We start from the raw sequence: 25,707 nt of genomic DNA on the forward strand, positions 1-25,707 counted from the left end.
AGAGCACTTTCCAAGTACATTCACGTCTGAGAAGGAAGGTGGGGCAGATGGAACATGTATCTAATGTCTACCTTTTAGATGCCAAAAGTGAAGGCACACTAAGAATTATTTGAGGTCAATTTAATCCAACTCCAAATTATAAATCTGAATGAACACATACACTTAATGAATTATTGGAATAAAGAATATTATAAAACTCTAAAAAATTAGGACAATGAGTCATATGACAGTTTTAGGACTTGTTTTAATGTCCTACTTTGTGCCAGTTTTCTAACTAGAGAAATTTTGACCCCTTGTACTTCAAAGAAATTAGTTTTCATTCATAGAAAAAGGTAAGAAATAACACAATGATAGATGCCCCAAGTACGTAGACATAATTGAGAGAAATGAAAAGTATGACTTATCCATTGTATAAATTGGGTGGATAGCAAAAAATGCACATGGCTTCAGAAGACCACAGGTTCCCAGCTCTAGCTTCAATATAGTGAAACATTTTGGATCATTGTTTCTTCAAATATAAAATGAGGGGGTTGTGCTGTATCCTTAATATTCTCTACAACCTATGATATTTCATGGGGAAAATTTCATAATGGTAGCAGTTTTACAAAACCTATGATTTGAATGCCAAAAATGGTAAGCTGGGAAATTTCCAGTGGGTTTTAGACTACTGAAGTCAACAAACTTTTTTTCAAAAATTATTTTTTGTCTGGTTATAGAAATAATTACATGTTATCTGTAGACAATGTGGAAAATCCAAGTAAGAAAAAGAATGAGCTATAGTCACTACTTAAGGATAACTGGAGATGATAACATACACTTTCATATCTATTGGGATATGAATTACCATAATTTATTGAATCCAATGGTTTTCAAATGTTTATTTTTATGAACAGAATCTTTTTTTTTTCCTAAAGAAAACCTCACATGTAACCTTAATATGTACAACAAATAAAAGCGAAACTACTCTAGTTGAAGCGGTGAAGAAGGGCTGGGTTTTTTCTTAGTTAATCCCCCTCTGGAACTCTAAACTCTTAATAGGACTGTTTTAAAACCTTTGACTTGAACAATTTTCTAATGTGCTTTTAAATTGTTTCCTTTTTTTTTTTTTTTTGCTATTACAAATAACATTCAGATCTTTGAATACATTCACGGTTATTGCCTTAAGATAAATTTCTGGAGGTGGAGTTTCTAGGTCAAATGGTTTTAAGGCATTCATTGTCATGCCAACCAAATTTGATGACAGCCTCTTCCCAAACCATTTGCCACCAGCAGGAAGTACCCATTTTCTATTCTGCTTTTTTAATGGTAACTAACCCCATTGTAGCACTTGAATCTGATTCTATTTCTTACTGACATATTTCCTCATCTTCTCTTTCTATTCCTCATGATGCCTGATTGACTGCATTAAGGTTAAATAAATGACCTGTTTGAAGCACCAATCATTCCTTTCTGTTAAGTGCCATTAAATGCCTAATGGATTGGCAGTTTGCTGCCTTTGGGCAATGATTTGTCAAGCAGTTAGCTTCCATAGAGAAATGACTAACCAAAGCATATGGTACCCTTTGGAGGGTAATACCTTTGTTATTTGGCACTGTAGGTCACTGCATGTCTTAATTTCTTTGAGTCTTGTTTAGTAAGTATCTGAGCTTTTGCAAAATCTGTTCAAAGCAACCTCAGACCCCAGATTCCCCCAAATTAACAGTCTACAGCAGATACAGCAAAAATAACAGTCTATAGCAAATATGAAGAGACTTTGGAGAGCATCTAATCTACACACATTGTTTTATAGGTGATGATACTGAGGTCCACAGTGGCTCCTTAGAGCCCAAACTGTGACACAAAGATGACTTATGCATGGTCTATGTCCCCAAGGAGTTTATAGCTTAGTGGGAGATTGAGACAAATTAGCCAAAAAATACCACACTGATCGATTGGGGAGAATAAGGTGGTGCAGTTGCATTTGTAGGGAAGGTTGGGTGAGTTTCTAAAGAAGGCAACCATCGTGCTGCACTCAGAAAGCAGTGAGCGGATCAGTGAGACAGGGAAATGGAAAGGCAAGAGGGTACTCAATGCAAGAGTAGAGAAGCCAGAATCTATTTTTAAATTAATGTTGCTACCAGATTTTTAAGAAAACATGGCCCAAACCAGATCAAAAGGATATGTCAGCTGAATTCTACTAACAGCCTGCCAGTTTACAACCCCAGGGCTAGAGAGTTAGGCAAGGGACAGCTCATGAAAGGCTCTGTGTACTAAGCTAAGGGGTTCAGACTTTATCCTAAAAACTGTAGAGACTCATTAAAAGATTTGAAGTGATCAGCATCTTAAAAGGTTCACTCTGACAACTGTGTGAAGTCTGGAAGGGAGCTCTGTAACAGTCTTAAACCAGAGCAGTAAGATGGACATGGAAAGGAGACAGATTTGAAACATGTTGAACAAACAATACAATTTAGAAAATGACACAGTTGAAACTTGAATCCAGGGCTCCTACCTCCTTATTTGATATTCTTATAACTTTTCTAGTACTGCAGGATGTTTGTTTGAGTGGAATACTATTTAGTTTGCAATGAATAAGGTACAGGGGAGTGTCTCTGCAAACACTAGCTTGAAACACCTAGAATTTTTTCTATATATGGTGTAGGCAAACACTACACTAAAGTAAACTCCAGGGAAGAGGACCTATAGAGAGAAGTCATTAGGAGACAGACTCTGGGCATAGACAGCATCCATGAATAAAGCCCCTCCTACCAAGCTTTATTTGATGAACATGCTATGTCAGTTTACAACTAAGCAATGGATTAAGAAGTCATTGATTATTTGGCAAAGGACCAGAAAGGACTGTCTTACTCTATTCCCACCTCAAAAATTCTATGACTAAAACTTCCTCAATTTATGAGTTTCTGGATCATCTGCATTGTGATTAACCTCTGCATACGTGGTGAGAGTGAATACTAACTACAGCTTTAATATGACTAGTACATTTTTAGTTCAATGAATAATTTAGGCAGACAGCAAGCAAGTTAAATGGAAAGTGAAGTCATTAGGTTGGGTGAAGTGGTGTCAAATCTCTGAGTGTTTTCACTCTTAACCTTCTGAATGGGGAGCTGGACTCCATTTGTCTAACTAGAACAAAATGAGCTTATAAAAGCATTTGTTAAATAGCTTTGTGAAAATAAAATCAACTTCTATTATCTGCTTGAGAAAAAGCTGAAAATGCTGTATTTTTTCTTAAAGAAGATTAATTTGTTTGCAAAATCACTGAAGTATTTACAGTTGTTCTAAAATTTCTATATTGTACAATTATATTGGTACCAAGAGAAAATAAAACTTCCAAATTGTAACATCTGGGAATATGATATATTTTCATGGTTTGTAATAATGTAGCTAAGCAGTGATCTTTTCTGACCTTCTACTTGGCTTACATTAAAGGTGTCAATATTCACTTTATAGCAGTGATACTGAACTTTCAACGAATGTTTTCTTGTGGTTCCTTATTTTTAAAACAGTGTGATGGTACTAAGAATATGCTATGGGACAAATCTTTGTATTGCATTGGTTGAACTAGGTTAGATTTTACTGCAGTAGCAAATACTCTAATATCTCAGTGGCTTGAAACAACAACGCTTTAATTTCTCATTTGTACATTCTTGTCTCATTTGGTGTTTCTTGTACGCCCATCAGGACTCTACTCTGTGCTGTCCTCATTCCAGGACATAAGATGACAGAGCAGCTATCCACATTGCCAGTCACTATGGCACAAAGAAGGAAAGGTCTCTAGCTTGGAAATTACATGATACTTTAATCAAAGCTTGATGGTAAGAACTAATAGCTTCATTCATGGTGAGAAGTAATCTTCATAGCCTGTAGCTACAAAGTGCAGTTTTATCATGTGCCCAGAAGGCAGAGAGCTGGAAATATTTGGTGAACAGAACTAATGACTATCACAGACACTCAAATAACTGCTCTATTATGGTTTCATGTAACTCTGTTTTTCTACCTGGCTGGACTGTGAAGCTAAAATCTATAGCTAAAAAGGCTCCCAACAAATTTTTTTGATTCAGTGATTATACATAAAGAGAACTGCTCAATTTAAAAAGTGCTTTAAATAAAGTAATTATGTCCATTTGAAACTTTTCCCTTAATATTTTATATATATATAAACATTCAAAATACATATATATTAAATATTTAAAATACATACATATATATATGTTTATATATATGTATGTATTTTAAATCCAGTTCTGTTTTGATATAATACTAAAGTTTCCAGAAACAGATAATAAAAGTGTTCAGATGAACTGCGGGCCCAGAAAAGAATCACTGGCTATTACATCCAGGTATAATCCATACCCATCAAATAAGTAAAAAATGGACAGAATTCATTCTCTTTAGCTGTTATATTGTATTAAGGAAATAAAGCCTGGAACTCTGGCACTACCATAACATATCTCTTTACCGTTACTCTATTTGCCGTGTGCAGCTCCACATCATCACCACTCAAGTTCTGCTGAAGAGAAACATCCACCCATGCTGACTATTCTCCTTTAAGATCATAACCATAAATCCCCAATGTTTAGGACTCTCAGACCTCTCAAATCTTTATCTTCAGACCTCCCTTCTCCCAGCAACTCAGACTCATCTTGATATCTTGACATCTCTGCTTTGATATCTGCTAAGTATTTTAAACATAACCTAGCCAAAACAGAACTTTCCATTTTTCTGCTCTGCAAACCTGCTCTTTTTCTTAGTCCTTTCCATGTCTGAAATCTGTACCACTCACCAAGCTTCTCAATCCAAACACACACGAATCCTCCTGGTTCCCCTCTCTCCCTTATTCTCCTAAGCCAAACACAGCTGCAAGTCCTGGCACCTCCACTGCTAAGACATCCCTAGGATCTAAGAATTCCTATTCTTCAGAATAGTGAAAGCCACTATTAGTCTTCACTTGGACTACTGTAAAACCTCCTAACTGATCTGTTTTCACTAACTCCCCACCTCCACATCCGTTTTCAACACAGTTATCATAGCAATCATTTAAAACAAACATCACTTTCTTCCTTAAAATTCACCATTACACTGTGAATAAACCCTCAGAGTCCTGTGATCTGACTACCCATTTCACTGACCACAAACTTATGTCACATACCAACTCCTCTTTTCCACTACATGGACCATCTTTCTGTTCCTTCAACATGCTAGGCTTGGCCCACCTCAGGGCATTAGCATTACTTATTTTTTCCCAGGCTTTAAAAGGATGTCTGCTTGTCATTTAAGTTCCATTTAAATATCAGTTCTTCACAGAGACCTTCCATGACCACCCTGTATAAGAAGGAAGCATCTCATCCACCTCTTTTACATCACCTTCTTTTAATTATCTGCGTATCTTTTATTACCTGGTGTTTTCTTGTTAATTTGTTTATTTTTTGCTTGTTTCACACCAGCAGAATGTAACATCAGCTGTTTTGCTGTTTTGCTCACCACCATATCCTCTGTGCCTAGATCAGTGCCTAGGTCATGCTAGGTACTCAGCAAATATGTGTTGACAAGATATTTATGATTTGAGTGTGCATGAGGTACCTGTTATCAGCAAGCTAGGTACCAAAGTTACATAACATAAAACTTCTAAATTCATCTTTGGCCACTTTATAATTATTCTGGAATTTCAGATGATAAGAATTATTAGACTAAATAATGAAACATGTTAAAATATAAATTAAATGATTTCATAGGTTAAATGCTTTTACCACAAGTAATTGGGTTGGAAGACAATTTGCATTTAAACCTACACAGCTGGACACTGTGGGTGGGGGTGGGGGTTGATAAAATGAACAAGAGCTACAGCAGTAGCCAGAATTGAGCACTTACCATGTGCCTGGTGCATATTTGTCATCTCATTAAGCTTAATGAGGTGGGTATTACTATTCCCATTTTAGAAGTTAGGATACTAGGGCTCAGACTGATTAAGCAGCTTCCCCCATATCACACAGCAACTAACTGTCAGAGTTAGGATGTAAATCTGTGTTGAACTCTTTCCTCTATGGGAGGGCCTTAGAGGCAGTCACATGGTGACTCCTTTAGAAGTTATTTGTGTAAGTTCCTATCCACTTACGTGGAATACTCCAAAATTATATTTTGGCCCTGAAAGACCATCTTGTTATTCAGTAAGAATACTGAGATTTTCATTTATTTAACACAGAGCAGTTGAGAAAAGACGAAATGTTTTAATAGTTTCTATGATTTAAATGCTTAGATATGTATCCATTACCCATTTATTGCTTAACTAAAGACAGGCTCATTAAATAAAAAAATTAATTCTCATAGCTTTCTTGAAATAGGGATATATAGAACTGTTTGGTCTTATAACAGTATCTCCTAACTTCATACATTGCCAAATTCATTTGTGAATACATTTCCTATTTTATTCCCTATAATCTGGAAATTTCTAGGAAGTCATGTATTTTGTTCCTAGGCAAAACACTTTGTAAAATCACACTATAACCATAACAGATTATGACAGTGAAAAAGTTGATTTTTTTCTGTAGTCCATAAGTAGAATATCATATATCTCCAAGGAAGAGAAATCTCATAACTTCAGATTAAAATGAAAATACATGTCCAGAGGAGTATTTCCTGTGGTTGGAGCTAACAGGATCTCCTACACCAGGGAAGGTTTTCAGAAGACACAGCACACCTTCCAAAGTGACAACCTTTCTTAAAACATGATTTGAAGACAGCTCATTGATTAACATACTCATATGTTAAATTAAACTTAAAAATAAATAAATGAAAAGAGGCAAAATAATACAAAATTAATGTAGTACATACCCATATACTTGAGTATATAAATATGCCAGTCTGGAAAAGGAAAGTTTTTCAGTCTTTTGAGACATTAATGCCCATGACTATCAAGTTCTATTTATCCACTTTTTGTGGTATGCTGGTTTCTGAAGTAAGGCAGATGACCTACTTCGATAAAAATCATGTAGAACAAATAACTTTCATTACTGATGAGGCTTCCCAGATCTTTGGTAACAAGAGGATAGCAATCTTAAGTATTTTTCAAAGCATCTCTTCCTTTGCTTTCTAATCACACTTAACAATAACTGTTATTCAGACAACTCTTCCTGACTACTGTAATATTTTCCTATCTTCACTTCAATCTATAAACATTCCCTTCCTCAAATATGTGGTTTCCAGGGAAATTTTCATAAAGCATCGTTCATTATGCCATTCTAGCTCAAAACATTTAACAGTTCCTTGTTGCATTCATAAAAGAAGTCCACATAAATCAACTGAGGATTCAGGTCCTTTGTGATCTGAGATCCACTCCACATACTTTGACAGCTTTATTCACATCTCTATGCACTTCACGATATGGTCACTGGTCCCCTACCTTCCAGACTCTTCCTTATGTACATAAATTTATTTACACACTCCATTCCTCTAATAGGAAAGCCCTTCTTTTTAGCTCGGGGATATCTCTCAAGTTTCTATAGCAAAGAGATCCAAAAAGCTCAGTCAAGCTATACATTTATTTCTCCTTCTCACAGTAGTCTAGAGATAGCTGGGTAGTGCATGGTGGATATGATGCCTTGCTCCATGAGATTGTCTGGAGACTCTATATGATTCTTCCCTTCTTGTTTCTCAGCCATCTCCTAGGATGTTTTCCTTAAATGCTAGGTAGAAGGTGGGCTGACAAGGCAGAAAGAGACAGGGAAATGTATACCAAATCATTTTATGGGCATGATCCCCAAATTTCACATATCATTTCCATTCACATCCCACTGGTTAAGACTTTGTCACATGGCTATACCTCATTGCAGAGAAAAGTAGCCTCTAGGGTGGTAGCCATATGCCCTGTTAAAACTTGTAGATGCATGGGGTAGTAGCAGGAAGTTCTATTACTAAAAGAAATAAAGGGAGTCAGGACATTGGGTTCAACAATTAGTCTCTGCATTATTTTCTTCAGCTTATGTCTCTAGAAAATTCCAGTCCTCTATAAAGCTAAAATCAAAAAACACCTCCTTCTAGCCAGTCTTTTCTGATCTTACCACTGTTCCTTATTTCACAGTCCTGCAAATGGGATTACAGAGTTCTTATACCTATTTTGGAATTTGACACATTTTAGCTATGTACGTATTAAAGATAGTTTTTCAGGAAATTATAAAGTGGCCAAAAAGGAAAAGATTAATGTGTGCTATTAATCTTTTGTATTTTTTTTATTTCTTATACAGAGATTGTTGAAGACTGCCTATGCAGTTCTTTATTCTGTATTTCTAGAAATGGTATATGAAGGAGAAGAAAGCATTGCTTTATTCAATAAACTAAGATTTGTCTTTATTACAAAAGTAACATTTTAAAAAGTAACATGCATAAATTTAATCTAGAGAAATTAAAATTTTTAGGAATTGTTTTGAAACAAAATTACTGTAAAATATTTTCAAATGAACAAAGTACATGTCCTAAAATTTTAATGAAGATATTTTTTAAATAATGATGTTTAAATAAAGCATGTCTATGTACAGCTTTAAGTAATGATTTAACAAAAACAAAATCCTTGAATAATACTCATGGATCATTATGTATTTTTAATTTCATTACTTAGGTTTTTTATTTTTTGTTTTTTATTCTCATATTTGATTTGCCAACATCTCAGTTACTGGTGGAGTTCATATTTTCTTCTTTTGATATAACTAGTTTATACTTTCACACAAGCTTAGAACAATAAACAGCCTTCAGTTCTATTCTGATAAAACACTTCATTTCATTTCATGATGTTTTAATATAAACGAAGGACCTATTTAACATTTATATATCACAACAATAGATGATTTAAGTTATAGAATTTCACTGTTAAATGTGAATTTTGAATGTAATATACCAAATAATAATAAAAAAGTACATGTTATTCTTTCAATATTGAACTATATATTATGAGCAGGGAGTCATTTCCTTTGAAAAACAACTCTTCTAGCCAGATATAATGAGTATGTACACATTATTCTATGTTGGTAGAGTACTTAAAATGTTTGAATCAGTAATTACTATTAAACCAAATTTAGAGAAATTTTATGTAAAGAAGCCTTTCAAACAATAGGAGCATAATGAACTATATGACTAAGTTCCTTTACTAAAACATAGAAAAACTGTAACAGTTTCCTATTAAAAAATTTTTTAAACAGAAATTCAAGTCTGTCAATAATTTCACATCTAAATGTATACAATAGCCTGAGGGAACAGCAGTAAAGGTTGTTCCCAATGTGAGCTATAAACATGGAAATACTTTATTTAAACATCTATGTAATCTACATTGAAATGTATTATTTTCAAATTATGTTAAAATACAACTTAAAATACATACACTCATAAGCCTAAACCTCTGATATGTTTAATTACCAGGCTTTAAAAAGCTATAAACCTGTGGTTAATACTGAGCATATTTTTTTGAAATATTAATATTTTGTCCTTTTTGAATAGTTAAAAAAATCTACTCAGGTAAACTTTATCTTAAAATGTAACTGCTGATTTTATTGGCAAACCTATAATAATACTTATGATCAATCTTTACTTAATTATTTTGAGTTGCAAACACAATGAATAAATCATCTTTGAAGTGCACTGAGCATAATCAGTATATTCTGGAACAAGTCCAGGGGGCCATTAATCAAAACATGCAGCAAGGAAAGTGAGAGCCGCAGCATGAACAGTTAGGTAAACACAGAATGAAGCTAATAAAAACCTATCTTGTTTTAAAACCACCACTGTGTTTACTTTTGCAACTAAGATAAACATTATGATAAAATTAAAGTTGTATAAAAAATGAGGTTTGCTCATGATGACCAAAGTACATATACAGCAACTGCACATTCATTTTATGTCCCCTAATTTGACACTAAAAAAATTTTAAAGGTCAGTTAACAAAAATCTTCAAAAATTAGATATTTGAACCTGATGAGTTAGATTCTCCATATAAATTAAACACACACATACAGAAATTTTAAACTAGGATCCAAGTTTAAACTAGGATCCAAGCAATACACTGTTAGGAATTTTTAGGAATCAAGATACAAACATAAAAACTTTATTCTTTTTGAAAAGTAGGAGCCAACTACCATATTCTAAACTGGCAGATGCAAATGAATAATCTGTAAAAAAAAAAATGAGTAAATATTTGAATCAGTTGGAAAGAAAATTTTAAATGATTAATAATATTAGAATTAATAGAAGGCAAATGCTTATATGTGTGTCTCTCTCTCTGAAATTAATCAACTGCTTTTAGAACAGAGTCTTCCAAGTGTGTTATTTTCCTCCAACATTATCTTATTGATTTCTAGATGGGAGGAAAGAAAATTTGTTGAGTTAACACATAGAAGGGCATGGGAAATTCTCATTCACATTAGAATTATGAAGAAAAAAAAGCTCCAGGTTTGAAAATTCCATAAATACTGTTTCCTTCCCAGAAATAGATTTCTAAAATTTAGCCAAAAAGCCCAGGGAAAACAGTGCTTTAAAAATAACAGTACATTGTATTCCTACAGTGTTCTACTTAGATAGTGCTCTCATACATATGATCTCATCAGACCCTCATTTTTAGGTTAAGAGATGGACAGGAGGTGTTTTTAACCCAGTGCCTGCACTCACAGTGCTCGCAGTTCTATCTTTGCTGTGTACACTGTAGAAATTTTGGATAAGCAGTCAAACCTCACTGAAATTCTTCTTTATTCAGCTACTAATTAATATGGATATAAATATATGCCTTTATAGAGTTGTGGTGAGAATTAAATGAATTAATGGAATTTAAGTGCTTAAACACAAAGCCAGGTACACAGTAATCAAATAAATATTAGCTATTACTGTTATTTTTGAAGCAGAATAATAAAGCAGCTTCAAAGTACAGTCTTTGGTATAAGATGATCCTAGATTCAGAATCAAATATGAGGCACTTGTCTTTTGGCAAGTTATCCAATTTCTGTAGCTCTGAGCTACCTGATCTATGAAATGGATACAGTGAAATGAGACAATGCATATAAAATGCTTAGCACAGTATCTAGAACATAAAAAGTATTTGATTAATGTTAAATATTATCATTATTGCTGATGGATTGATCTAACTAATAACTTAAGTAAATACAAAATGTCAATAACAAAAATTAAAAGGCAAATGATATGCTGGGAAAAACAATGATTAGTATTTTTAGATATAAGACATTCTTAGAAACAATAGGAGACAAAGACCTACATTGAAAAACAGGTGAGGTTATGGAGAGATAATAAACAAAAGATAAAATGCCAATAACCAATAAATATCAGAAAAAAATAGACTTCTCTAAAGTTAAATACAAAAATTAAATAATGAGATGTCCTATACTGATTAAATGATTAAAATGATCTGGCAATGACCAAAGTGGAAAACAAGAGAACAAATGGTAAACACTGCTTGAAGTACTAATCATTATAGCTTTCTGGAGGAATTCTGGCAAAACATTACAAAGAACTGAAGTATACATATGCCCTCTGACTTAGTAATTCCCCTTTTAGGAATTCATTCTCATGAAATAATCAGACGTATGTGTAAATTTATGTACAAACATATACAACATTCTTTGTAATAGTACAAATGTGGATAAGGCCTAAATGTATAGTCTGGAAATTATGATACATTTATACAATAGAAAACTATAAATATAAAATACTGTTGAAGTAATATATTTATTAAAGTGGAAGCTGTTTAAAATATGTATTTAAATTTTAAAAAAGCAGGCAACCTCATAAACGGTATAAGGCTTGCTCTACAAATAAAGTGTAGAAGAGATCTGCAAATCAGAGTACCATGGTGTTAATGGTGGTTGGCCCCAAGTGAGTGGGATTAGGACTTTTCCATGTACCATCATTTTGTTTCTGTGTGCTTTCTGATTTTGGGGGGCTAAGCATATACTGCTTTTATAATTAGGAAACAAATAAAATGAACCTCATTTTAATAAAAAATAAATGGATTCCTCCAGTAGATAAACGGGTAAGCTGTGGTACCTTCAGGAAATGGAATATTATTCAGTATTAGAAAGAAATTAGCTAAGAGGCCATGAAAAGACATAGAGGAAACTGAAATGCATATTACTAAGTGAGGGAAACCAATCTGCAAAGGTTATATACTGTATGATTCCAATTATATGATATTCTGGAAAAGGCAAAATAATGAACATAGTTAAAAGATTAGTTGTTACCAGGAGTTAAGGGGAGAAAGGGATGAGTTGGTGTAGCACAGAGGATTTCTAGGGTAGTGAAACTATTCAGTATGATGCTATAATGGTATACACCTGTCATTCTAAATGTCCAAGTTCATAGAATATATAATACCAAGAGTAAACCCTAATGTACTATAGACCTTGGGTGATAATGATGTGTCAGTGTAGGTTCAATTGTAAAAAATGTTCTGCTTTGGCGGAGGGTGTTGATAGTGCAGGAGGCTGTGTATGTAAGGGGACCCCAGATTTTTACTTTCTGCTCTATTTTGCTGTGAATCCTAAAATTACTCTAGAAAATAAAGTTTATTAATAAGTTAATAAATAAATGGACTAAAACTGGACTCTTCACCTCCCTGTTAGGTTTTGTCTTTTTAATTTATAATATTGATAATAGAAACATAGAAAAAATAAACTAAAAACTTTCTTCAAAACTCTATCATAAGAAGAACTTTATTCATAGTAAGTATTTTACTTAAAATGCTATTTTACTACAACTGGATTACCCTGAAAAGCTTCAATAGACATAGTGACTTTCGTTCAGGAGGCAGGAGAGCCTGATGTGGGTAATTATTCCTCTGAATAAAAGGGCTCACATTGTGCAATTTCTTCCAGGATGATGCTGTGAGCTTCTAGTATAAAAAGGAAAAACCTGAGCTTTTCTGGGTCTGGAAGACCATGCCTATACAAACTGTATCAGTGGTGGCTGTGTAATAACTAACCCCTCTCCAAGGAGGTGAGGAAATGTGCTAAAATATGCAGCATCTTTTCTTACACCTTGTAGCCATATGGAATTAGATAAGATTGTGTAACCTTGGCTAATTAAACATTGTAAGGGGTGGGGGTGTGCGCATGCTGTTTTGCCATCTACCATTCACCTAAAATATTGCGGCTATACAATTACTTAATGGAACCACTTAAAGGTTGATTCAGAACACATTTAAAACTTCTTTACTATAGTTCAAGGAACAACATCTGTGAAAACTTATAATTTAATACTATTCTTAAGCTTGTTTGGAACAATGTGTTAGAACTCTGTGTTTTCAGAAGACATCCATTACATGGAAGGCTAAATAATGACTGTGGGCATTGCATGAGATAGGTCTTTACTTGCTAGCCTGCAGAAACAAAGATTGTATGAAAGTATGTGAAGACTACATTATTTGTATTTTCGGTTCAAATTATTTAATGATTTACCCTGCAGTTGACATGATGTTAAACTTCACCTTTTAGGGTATACCAGTGTGTTTCAATTACTAATATTCTCCCAGAAAATAACGCTGCTGCTCTCAACAGGGTCACCTGTTGGACAAGCAGGAAGTTTCCTAAGCGGTAGGATTATGGGGAGAGGAGGATAAAGGTCCCATATACACACTGTTCTTATATTCCGTGAGATGCATCTAATGCCTAACACTCTATAATTACATTTGAAAGGTTTTTATATTTTAAAAATCATTGATAATTGGGAATTTGTAGAGTTCATTTTACTAACTAGAGCCCTGTAGAACATTAGCCTTTGTACTGTTACTAAAGCTTTTTAGGGAGGGGAGAGGCAGATTATGTGAGGGTGCTTAGCTTAAGTACATTTGAAAAGTGATTAAACAAAGTCAAATGAATTATTTACAAGGAATTTCTTAAAGATTGTAATATATAATGTAAATAAAATGTGGGGGTTAGAGCATATGGGAGTGTGGAAGCTATGGTAACCAGCAATTTCCAAACTTATTTGAATATGGAGTCCTTTGTAGGGCCCCTGTTAAGAGCTCCTTATAAAGTTCTACAGAATGAAGTCTGTGAATGGCATCATAAAGAGTAAATTCTGGATTCATTATCACCTAACATCAATAAACATCTTGACTTTCTTCCCTCCACCTATTCAAATCTCAGAGCTGGAGGCATTTTGTTCCTACCTATATATTTAGCTCTTCTCATGACCACAAGGACTAATGCTTTCTCTAGTTAAGAGTCATTTAAGGAGGAGCTCACATAAAGTTGAAGAGTTGCTTCTGATCTACAATAAGAACTTCATACTCCAGTTCTGGTTTCTGCCCCCATATGGTGTATGACTACCTGTTTGACTACCTGTCTTGGTTTCCAGCATGATCTTGATTTGGTTGCAACCTGGGTTTGGCTTTTGGGGTCTGAAGCCCTGATTTTGAGACCAAAAGTTTTCACTTTTAGGTCCCTTGTTAAGGTACTAATGTCACTATCTTGTAAAACTAGTTTGCTTTCAAGACACAGAACCTATAGAAATGAGAAACAGAACAGTGAACGGAGAACAGATTTTCCAGGTGGGGAGAAATGGGCTGAAATAGTTGAAGATGTGACAAGCATGAAAATATTAATTAAATCTTTAATTTGAGCATTTTACTAGTTGGCCCATCTTATTACTGGTTGCTTATTTCCATACAATAGGGACATTAACTCATTTTAGCCAAATAAGTAAATAATGAATGGACTATAATCAGTTTGTTAAAATTAACCAACTAGTTTACCTGGCCACAACTGACTTAATGTCATACCAACAGAATGCTATTAATAGACATTTATTGTATTAGCTTTTTTAGGCTGTTGAAAGATTAATATAAGCACTTAAAAAAAACTGAATGAAAAATTTGTCCTTGATTATTATATTGTATGATAAAGCATGACCTCACTAAAACTTAAGCTGGGTGCCTAAGAAGTCCAAAAGTAGAGCTATTTCATTTAGATACATATTGTGTGTGCCCTTGTATATTTATAGAAAGTAATTTTATAATGTTTTGCTTACACTTAGGGTTTTTACCTGATGATATTAATAAAATATATAAATTTGAAAGTAATTTTAAAAATTCTGTAGACTGTCAGATAATTCATTTTGCTTAAAATATGGAGTTAAAAAGTCATACCAAATAACTACAAATCACAACTTCAAGTGATGCAAGACAGTAAATAGCAAAGAATGTATAACATATGGTTATGTTGTATAGTAACTTTTAGTGTTGATGCTAGTTGACAGAACAGGATGAGTGTTTTCCCCAAGCCATCATCATATTGTATAGATTAATCACACTAAATTTTTAAAAATGAGTATTTATCAATGCATACCACATTCAAGGATTTAGAATCTTACCAGAAGTGAGAAATCATCAAAGACCTAAAACCATCTCTGAAAAAAACACTTATAGTTACCAAAAAAAGCAAAATGGCAGTATAATTCTACACCTCAGGACTGCTAACACATGCCAATTTAAGCTATTATCCCTGTGAATACTCTTCATAAGTTTCAGTATGTTTTCAATTTTCTAGGTTCCTGTGTTTTAAAAGAATGAAAGTTTTATTATTGGGAATCCAAAATTGTATAACACTGAGCAGTTGGAAAGTAGTAAAGAAAATATTAAAAAAAAAGGAAATTAAGTACAACTGCTTTAGATTATTTTAAATGATTATATCTAAGAAGATGCAATAATGGTCAAAATATCAGTTTTCTAGTCACTCTGATATTTTATAACTCTTAAGAAGAAGTAAAACCAGTATCAAAAAGCTGGAAAAAACAAAAAAAGTACTCTGTTCTATGAGAAACAGAAATGCTATCATGTATACAAGGAAAGGTAGACTTTTTAACAAGGGTCACACAGCTGGCTTGGCATGGCCTCTGAGCAGGCCCCCTGCCTTACAGCCCTTGCTCCCCCCCTTGTTCTCTCCATGCTTACACATGCTACTTGGGCACGTGCCTGCAGGCCGCTTCCTCTGCTTAAACACTGCTCTCCACTCCACCACTGTACTCTTATTTTTATTCTTCAGGTAAGAGCTCAAATGATGATTCCTCAAGGCATGTCCTGCTTGCTACATTTCCCCTAAAACCTGAAATCTTTCAAAAGTTTGCAATTATTTCTCTATATAATGATATGATTAATGCTTGTCTTCTTTTTTATAGACTAAGCTCTACACTGTCAGGGACTGTGTCTAGTTCACTCATCAACATGTCCCGAGAGTGCTCAGCATGTAAACGACTTTTAAATGAGTGATAAATGAATGAAGAGTGAGGGAAAGCTATAGTCAGATTTTTTTTTGTTTTCAAAAACAACAGTTATCTACTGTGCATTTCCTTAGTTAGTGGTAGTCATACAATGAATGCAAATCCTACTGAGAGACCACTGCAGAGGGTACAAAGGAAAAAGCAGTGTGAGGGTCTGAGAAAACTGAAGTCCAGCCTAAACTTAGAACTGAAAACCAGTAATGAAGTCACCTTCTCAGCTAAATTTAATGGGATATAATGGTTAATATGCCATGGTAATGTGAACTATAAACTCGTAAGTTTTTGTGCAATCTTTCCACCACCAAGAGAAGAGTAAAAAGTTGTGTAATAGATTCATTCTCAGTTAATGTTTTCTAGGTAAACATGGCTAAGACTACAAAGAAAATGAATGTGGTAGAATGTACTTGTTTACAAACAAAACTCTTTTAAGTATTCAGAATTTAGAAAACTCTTAATAATGGTCACCTAAGAGTCACTTCTATTGAATGCCCTTAGAACATACACTTAGGGAGATACCCATCCAAATATTTCACATATTTTTACCACATAGGACAGGTTTACAAGCAGGTAATTCCTTAGCATAGTAAACTGTAACTTTTGACATTATGTAGTCAAACAGCTTCATTGGTTAATGCTGAACTAACAGTTTAATTTGGTAAGACAGTAATAACAATAAGAAAATAACAACTAAACTGGTTTTATGTCTAAATTTGGCAAGTTCAAATAACTCATTCATGTAAAACAGTCTCTTTTTCCCTTTTTTTGAATACTGTAGAATATGTCATTCATTAATCCACTGAATAATTATTTAAAATCACTCACTGTTTTGACCTTGGATAAGTTAAGCTTTGTATACTTTGTATAATATAGTTTTAATAGAATTGGGTTAATATTTCCATAGCAAATAGCTTCTATTGAGGCAGTGGACCATGTACATTTATTTTTGAAATAAAACATTGGCTGTGCCACTCCAGAAAAACAGCTACATATTTCTGAGCCTTGGTTATTTTTCATCTGTACAAAGGGGAAATTGATAACACAGCTTGTAGGGTTTGTGTGAGATTTAAATGAGATCACATCTAAAGCATTTATTAGAATTCTTATTTTTGTCTGCATCTCTCTTCTCCCATTCTTGTCTTGCACCAATGCCAGAATCACAATAAATGTTTAAATAAACTTAAAAATTGCCATGAGTTTGTTTTATAGATTACTATAGATAAGTATGTATATGTAGATTAATATAGATTAGTATTTAGTGTTTTAAAGAGTACTAAATAACCCATGGTTATTTAGAAACATACTACAAAATTTACATTGTTGAATACAACTACATAAATTTAAGAGATGAATAATATTCCAACTTGTAGACATTTTATACTTTTTAATTTTATATTTTTTCATGAATTTTAGATTCCAAAAGCTAATAAATGTAATTTATTGCTAAATCATGTTCATGTTTTGAAAGTGGTGAATAGTTAAAAATGTAATAGGATTATAGATATTAGGAAAGATTTTACAGATCATCTAATTCAATTTTTCTTTTTTTTTACAGAAACAGAAACAATCCTAGGAAGATGAAATGACTTGCACAAAATCCAGTGGACATAAGAATAAAAGAAAAATTAAGTCACAGTACCTAAGATCATCCAGTAACTCTATTTTGTTTGTTCCTGAGATGCAGCACTGCAGAAGCCATGAGGAGCCAGTGAAAAAATCATGGAAGATACCCAGGGAGAATATCTGACAGGACTAGAGGCAATAGAATTTGGGAAAGAAGAGCCTAGGAAACTGCAAAGTTTAGAGCTCAGGGCCAGTATCTTTTCAGCCTTAACGTAGCAAACTACCTAAGTCTGCATTGGAGGCTGTAGCTAGAGTATATCAACCTAACTGATGTACAGAAGAAATTATAGAAAAAAGGTGCTTAGGAAGGTAGGAAATAGTAGTTTGAATTTACAAACATAAAATAAAGGTTAATCATCAGTTTTAATACTCAGTATTGAGTATGCCTTAATCTAAGGTTTCTTTACAGTTGAGGCCTTGTTTTGTTTTCTGTTTGTTTGCAGAAGACTTCTCATTTTTTTTTTGATAAAAAGAATTTGGAAAGTAGAACTAGTACTTTAAATTTTAAAAGCCATAAAATTTCAGCCTTCTGCACTCAAAATGGAAAAAAAAAAGCCCAGATGTATAAAAAAAATAAAAGAAAAACAAAATAAATAATTTATTTGAGCAAAAGCAGAGGAATTATAAAGCAGAGTATCAATCACTCAACATCTGATTGATAAATGCTGAACTCAATTTCCTTGATCTTTAAAATTATTCCTGACATCTAAGATACGTTTTTCATTACTTCTTAGGAGCAGTTGAGCCTAAAGGTCCATAATGATATAACTAGCAGATAATTCAAAAAAGCCAATATGGATATATCAACTTTTAAAGCAGTGAAAGTAAACAAAACAAACATTGGCACTATCATCTAAACTTGGGGAAAACAGGAACACAGTATTAACTGCATATATGTTGGTAGAAACACACTGCTTTTATTTAAAAACCTAAATAAAATATTTGGTCTTGATTCAGATAGAAACTTCTTTCATCTTTGAACCATGCATATCAGAAACCTGCTTAAGATACAGTGTAATCAGGAAGTGTTAGTAAACTCAAAACCTTATTTATATTCAGTTCACACAGTGAAAAGACTAAGACGCAACTCTTTAACATAAATAATAGAGTCCATTTTTCCCCAGACCCTGAAATCAGAACAATTAGACCAGAAGCTCCATGAGGAAAAGTACTGTGCCATTTTCTACTCTCCTGAACTCTCAACACCCAATATTATGCGTGGCATATAACTGATACTCATTATTCATTTGCTTACAGATTGACTGAATGAAATACAGTTTTCTAAATATTTCAAACTGCTTGTGAATGTATGTTTTCTCATATTATAGAAGTAGTTTGCTACTCTAATGTTGGCAAATTGGAAATATTTTGGGTCATTATTTTAAAAAGATCGTACAATACCTTGAACTCTATGAAGCCAGTTTCACAGGTATTGAGCAAATGAATAAATTCAGACGATAAACACAAACCAGTGAAAGTTTAGCACACATCCATTTTTCACATATATTGCCTGAAGACATAAGATATAGTATACAGATGGCACTTTCAAGAACCGTAGATCAGGACAATTGCAGAGAGAATAAAAATGCAAAGATAAACATAAACCAAACAAGTTCATTATTAATTACATTAATGTACAATGCTTACTTTTATGTAAGAAACTCAAAAACTCCCTCTCGTCAGGCTGTTTCCTTAAGATATGGATTGTGCCTGTCTTCGCATCTTCATTGTTTATAACAGAACTCTAAAACTCAGGCTCTCAGGACCCCCTTATTGTTTTCAAGTTCTTGAGGACCTCACGAACTTCTGTTTGTGTGGACTGTATTTGTTATATGTGAAATTAAAACTGAGAAAATTTAAAAATCTTTATGAGTTCATTTAAAAATAATAATAAACCCAGTATAACACAAATAACATATTCTTTATTGAAAAACCATTATATTTCCCAAACAAAATACTTTGTAAAGGCAATGATTTACAAACTTCTGCAAATCTGTTTGATGGCTTAGTGTAAATGAAAACAGTTGAATTCTCATTAGCTTCTGTAGTCAACTTTGACATGATATTTTAATTGAAATATAGTGAAGAAAATCTGATCTCGTGCAAGTATGGAATTAAAGAAGGGATGACCTTCTGGATCAACATAAAGGGTCTTGGGAATCCACAGGGGTTCTTTTTCCACACTTTGAAAACCACTGGTCTGTAATACCATTTGTCATATGGTTATTGTTCAATAACTATATGCTAAATTAAGGAGAAGTTTAGAGAAGAAGTAATAAATTCTCAGGGCATACATACATATATTAGAATACACACATGATTTGCATATTCATTTAGGATTCAATTGATAATATTCTTTATAAATGCTGATTGTTTTACTGCAACGAAATATTAATTGTCCCAACTCCTCAACTCTTTACAACTAAATTGGGATCTAGATCAAAGAAAGGTAGTCTGAGTTCAAGAGTGAAAAGCTATAAAATAAAGTACATAATGCCAAAATTTAATAGAAATAGACAACCAGAGATAGACATTTCACTTTGAAAAAATTCTAAGCATAACCAAATCAAGCAGCTAATTTGAAAGCTATGTCTCTTTAAAGCAGTAAATTAGATTAAAACACTTTATTGAAGACAAGCTGGATTCCAATATTTTTAGCATACTACATGACATTTCTAATTCATCTATAAAAACCGCAAGAAAAAATTCTGCATATATTTTTAGCACTTCTGCTTTAAATATGAATAGGAATTAACAAAATACCAAAGAAAATACATTGACTCATACATTTTATAATTTCCAAATCATAATTTTTGTTCTTTAAAAATAGCCATAAGTAAATTTGAAATGAAAATATAATTTTTAAGATTATGTTAGATTTTTTTCAATGTCATCTTACTATCTGGCAAAGAATAAAATGACTTACTTTTTCATTTCTAGAAGCTCATGTTCCTGAGAAGCCATTTTAGGTTCTGTCCCAGGATATTTTCGCATCTGCTGTCTCCTCTCCCTACTTGGTGCAATATCAGTGATATCAGGACTTGAAATAATGGACTCATCTCTCCTCAAAGAAGCTAAGTTAAAATGACACAAAAATATGATCCAATAAAACTGTGCATATAATTGTAAAGTATCAACACTGATATAAAGTGACACAATGAATATATAGCAAAACTACTTAAAAATCTATGCAGATTTAGTAAAGTGAGCCAGTTAGTGTGTAATACTTCAGTACCAATATAAAACATAAAATATATTGTACACATGGAATAATTTGATCAAAATAGTCTCTGCCAATCCTGGGCAACAGCCTTCTCAAATGCATTATAGTCACAATCTGATCTCAGTGGTGTAACTAGATAGAAGTACCTTACAGGCATTGCTAAAAAGGTGCTTGGGGAGAAAATACTGCTATAGGAATAACATAAATCAAACTGATACTAAACAGTAATTATTAGTAAGAATGGGACTTCTACTGATCCAGAGATAATTTCATAGACTTTTCTGCCAACTGTGGGGATAAGCAAAAGAAAAATGTAAGAAAATACTAACAGAAGTCTTCTAATGTGGCTAAGCCATTAAATTACCCCTAGGAGCTTTTGATATACATGAAACAGAGACAACAATAGAAACATGTTTGATTTATGTTCCTTTATTCTCTTATAACCAACTTAGTTCCAAAGAGCTTTAGGAGAGTCCAGAATTCTTTAATCCAATACACATTATATTCCACAATAATACATATTTCTATAAAAGAAAAGAGCTCCTTTGCTATTGGCAAGTAATGAACAACACCAATATAATTTGGACTTTAGATGTCCTGCTGGTTCATGGTTTTTGTCAAGCATGTTAATGTTTAAAAGTGATCAGGGGCAAGGTTTCACCCCACTTAAAGAGAAAGCCTTAGCAATGTATAAAGGACTAAAAAAGTGGAGATGACTAGCTAAAAATCCTAAGCTCATTCCTTTAGTACAAATAGGGGCTGGCTTAGTGGAGTCAAGAACCCTACACTTTTAGAAAGTTAATCTCTCTGCTAAAACTCCAACCGAAGGGGCTGTGAAGACATTTCTCCTTGTAACTTCAATCAGATATTCTATTTTGATCAAGGAACTGGAATCAAATACACTCAATAACTCCTATCTCCTCTATTTGGGAGGAAGTGTGGTGCAAAGGGTTAGCTGACTGTGAGCTGGGTGCAAATGTTGCTAGAGAGTTAATGGAGTTAATAATTTTTTATTAGTATTGCTAACTAGAGAACCAACAATAATATAAAAACTACATAGATTTTTAGTGGTCTGACCAAACCTCAATTTTTTTCCCCCCACAACCTCTATGATTTTTTTGTCTGCAATTCTGAAGAAGGAGCAGTTTAGCAGGGACACATATATCACATTCTAGAAGAAAGGCCTCTACTTTGAGTTCTCATTCTGTGCAGTCCATACTTGCTATTATTAACTTTGTTTTACTTATGAGGAAACCAAGCTTGCCCAAATCATACTGCCTTTGGTTTACATTTTATCATTAGACAATTAAAAAAAAATTTCTCCCTAGTGGATCTATTATTCCTCAATCAAATATTAACTGAATGCCCATCAAAGCATATTTTACTTTCCAAAGCAGTTTAAATTATTAGGTAACATAAGTTCTACTAGATTTCTTGTACACTATTTATTAAACCCCTAAAAATGTATTGAGAATGGAGTGGGTAAATAAAAAGTGTTTCTCTGAACACATTCAAGCTGAATGATTTTCATATTTTTATTTAGCTATGAGGTGACTATGAAAGATAATTCTGGTTTCTTGATTTCTTATCCAGTCTGCTCTCACCTATGGCATACTCAGTTACATAAGCAATCAACAAAGAACAAGCTTATTTATGAACAGAACTAGAAAAAGGGCCAGTTAGAGGATGTTTGAACTGTAGGCAGACTGGAAAAATGGAAAAAGATTGCACTTAATGATATGGAGGACATTTAGGAAGAAAGAATATTAAGCTTAAATTAAAATTAAGGTAAATTTAAAATTTACCTTATGTAAATTAAACTTAAGGGAAGTTTAAATTACAGTAAAATTTTGATAACTTTATACCAAAGTTACCAAAAACCTTTGCCATTCATTTCAAAATTTCAGTAATGACTTAACTTTATTATTATTATTCCCACACTTCAAAATTCTTGCCTATCATTATTTACCACAAAGAACCTAAGAGTTGTGTACAACCAAATATTTCAGGTCAGATGACCACACCATTTTTATTCCTTTTACTTGACAGTTATTAGTGTAGATTCTCTATAACACTGTCATAAGGGAAAAGGGCTAGCATATAAGCTTAATTGGTGTTTAGACTGAAAATATCTTTTTTTGGTTTATGCTTGCACTATGGGAAACAGTTTTCCCATCAGTTTATTACATACATGTTATAGCAAGCTATATTGTAATAGATTCTTTCATTTATATTTTCTTTTAAAGATTTAATAATATTTACATAATCTTTAATAAAAGGGAAAACATTCCATCCTATCCTTTCCTCTCCAACCAAGGCCAGAAACCAGGAAAAAGAGGTGTTATTCCAACATGTGGTACCTAAGAATCAAATTGCTCATCTCAAGTGGTCCTCAAATTTCAACCCATCCTACATCTCTTCTCTATTCGTGCTACTGTTTAGTCCTTTCATTCCATTTGGCCTTTTGTTTTTTCACGTACATAATTTTTATTGCAAAAAAGTTCGTATACAATATTATGTTGATTTCAGATGTACAATACAGTGATTTGGTAATTGTATACATTACATACATGTTTGCCACAATAACTATAGTTACCCCATTATACCAAAGTATTACAGTATTATTGGTTACATTCTCTATGTTGTAATTCCATTCCTATATATAACTTATTTTATAATTTGCAGTTTGTACTTCTTTATCCTCTTCACCTATTTCACCCATTCTTCCACTCCCTTCCCTATGGTAACCAGCAGTCTGTTGTCTATATTTGTTGGTCTATTTTTTTTTTTGGATTCCACATACAAATGAAATCATATGGTGTTTGTCTTTCTCTGCCTAGCTTACTTCACTTAGCATGATACCCTCTCTAGGTCCACTCATGTTGTCACAAATGGCAAGATTTCCTTCTTTTTTATGACTGGGTAATATTTCATTGTGTATATGTATCACATCGTTATCCATTCAGCTGTCAATAGGCACTTGGGTTGCTTCCATATCTTTGCTATTATAAATAATGCTGAAATGAACATAGATGTGCATATATCTTTTTGATCAGAGGTTTTGTTCTCTTTGGGTAAATTCCCATAAGTGGAATTGTTGGGTCATATGGTATTTCTATTTTTAGTTTTATGAGAAACCTCCACAATGCCTTCCAGAGTGGCTGGACCAAATTACATTCCCACCAACAGTGTAGGAGGGTTCACTTTTCTCCACATCCTTGCCAACACTTACTATTTCATTCCATTTGGTCTTGATACTGGGTATTTGATTTCAATTCTGACATTAGATTCTGTATCTCCAAAAAGAAAAACTATTTTATGTAAAACAGAAGGGATCTGAACTACATCAATAGGGTCATACATGGTCTTTCAAAATGTCCATATATTATTCATAACCTTACATATTTTTAGGGGCAACAATTAAAGTTTTCAATTTCAAGTCTTGCATACTACTTTTAAGGAAAAAAATCAGTTCATTGAAGTTTACTAAGTTATACATGCTCATTTTAGGTATGAGGAAGAGCTTGAGTAGAGCTGGAAAAGAATGGCAAATGTTCAAAGAGTAATGAGGAGTGTAGGCTAGTTGGAAAGAGTTCATGAGAAAGATGCAGGAAATGACTGGATAAAAATGGACAGCAGGCCAGGAGGGAAAGGCAATGTGCAAGCTTTCAAATCTAGGCAGAAGAGTATGAATTTGATATTGATGTATTGACTGGGGAGTTTTTTCTTCAGATACACTGTTAGAATTCTCTGCTTTTAGTATTATCATCAGTCTCTGTCATGACAATGTCTTTCACCATTTCCAGGAATCTTTTTTTAAAGAAAAGGAAAGGGAAGAAAAGAAAAAAACAAAATTATAGCCAATTAATTTACTACAGCTGAAATGCTGATGGGCAGAGCTGTGGGATGAATTTCAAGTTCTCACTAGGTTCATTGAATCTAGAAAATGTGGGAGTCTTTACACAAGCCTTGTTATTGTGAAAGGTGGCTCCACAGAAAGCCACACTTCTTAGCTGACAGAAGGACTGCCACAGCTTGGCAGAAGCAGTTTAGACATGAGAGACAGAGTGTTGCCTTCCCTGGGTACTTTCAATGTTTCTATGTCCAAACAAAATGACACTGTGGCTAAACTGCCAGCAAGTGGTATAAAAGCCATGAGTTAAACCTGGTAAACTTTAGTCCCTGACCATTAAATCTTTAAATCTCTGTGTTTTTAAAAACCACTTTTCAGATTTATAATTTGTCTTATTAGGGCCTCATTACTATATCTATAGTTGTTTTCCTCTCTACATATGATATATAGCTTCACATACAGGAATATTCCACAAAACTCATGGAGACTACTACCACTACCCATTTCCTGTCCCACAACTCACACACCTCTCTCTAGCCCCTGGCAAAAACCAACAACACTAATGTCCTAAGGCATGTTGTTCATGGCAATGGTTACTTAGCCCTTAGATTCGATTATTAAATGAAGAAAGATCTGATCTTTAGGTTCTTCGACCATGAAAAAAAAGTGTGTTGTTTGCAATATGCCATGTCCACACAAAACACTTTCAGTGGTTCCCCACAGCTATAAAATTAGATCCTATGATCCTAGCCCT

The 25,707-nt window shown here is 33.4% G+C and overlaps 1 protein-coding gene across 6 annotated transcripts in view; it reads right to left on the reverse strand.

Moving 5' to 3' along the window:
• Positions 1-25,707, reverse strand: part of XRCC4 (X-ray repair cross complementing 4) — a 258,936-nt gene that overhangs the window by 69,955 nt on the left and 163,274 nt on the right. For 4 of the 6 annotated variants that reach the window (XM_036914214.2, XM_057493754.1, XM_057493751.1 and 1 more), the window contains one exon: positions 20,804-20,951. The exons of 1 other annotated variant lie outside the window; for it this stretch is intronic. In XM_036914214.2, the coding sequence (XP_036770109.2) occupies positions 20,804-20,951 (148 nt within the window). Of the gene's footprint in view, positions 1-18,818; positions 19,724-20,803; positions 20,952-25,707 lie in introns of those variants that run through there. One more of the 6 variants, XM_057493758.1, reaches the window with a different exon arrangement.

Source organism: Manis pentadactyla, chromosome 2, assembly GCF_030020395.1.
Source record: "Manis pentadactyla isolate mManPen7 chromosome 2, mManPen7.hap1, whole genome shotgun sequence".
In the NCBI taxonomy this organism is placed as follows: domain Eukaryota; kingdom Metazoa; phylum Chordata; class Mammalia; order Pholidota; family Manidae; genus Manis; species Manis pentadactyla.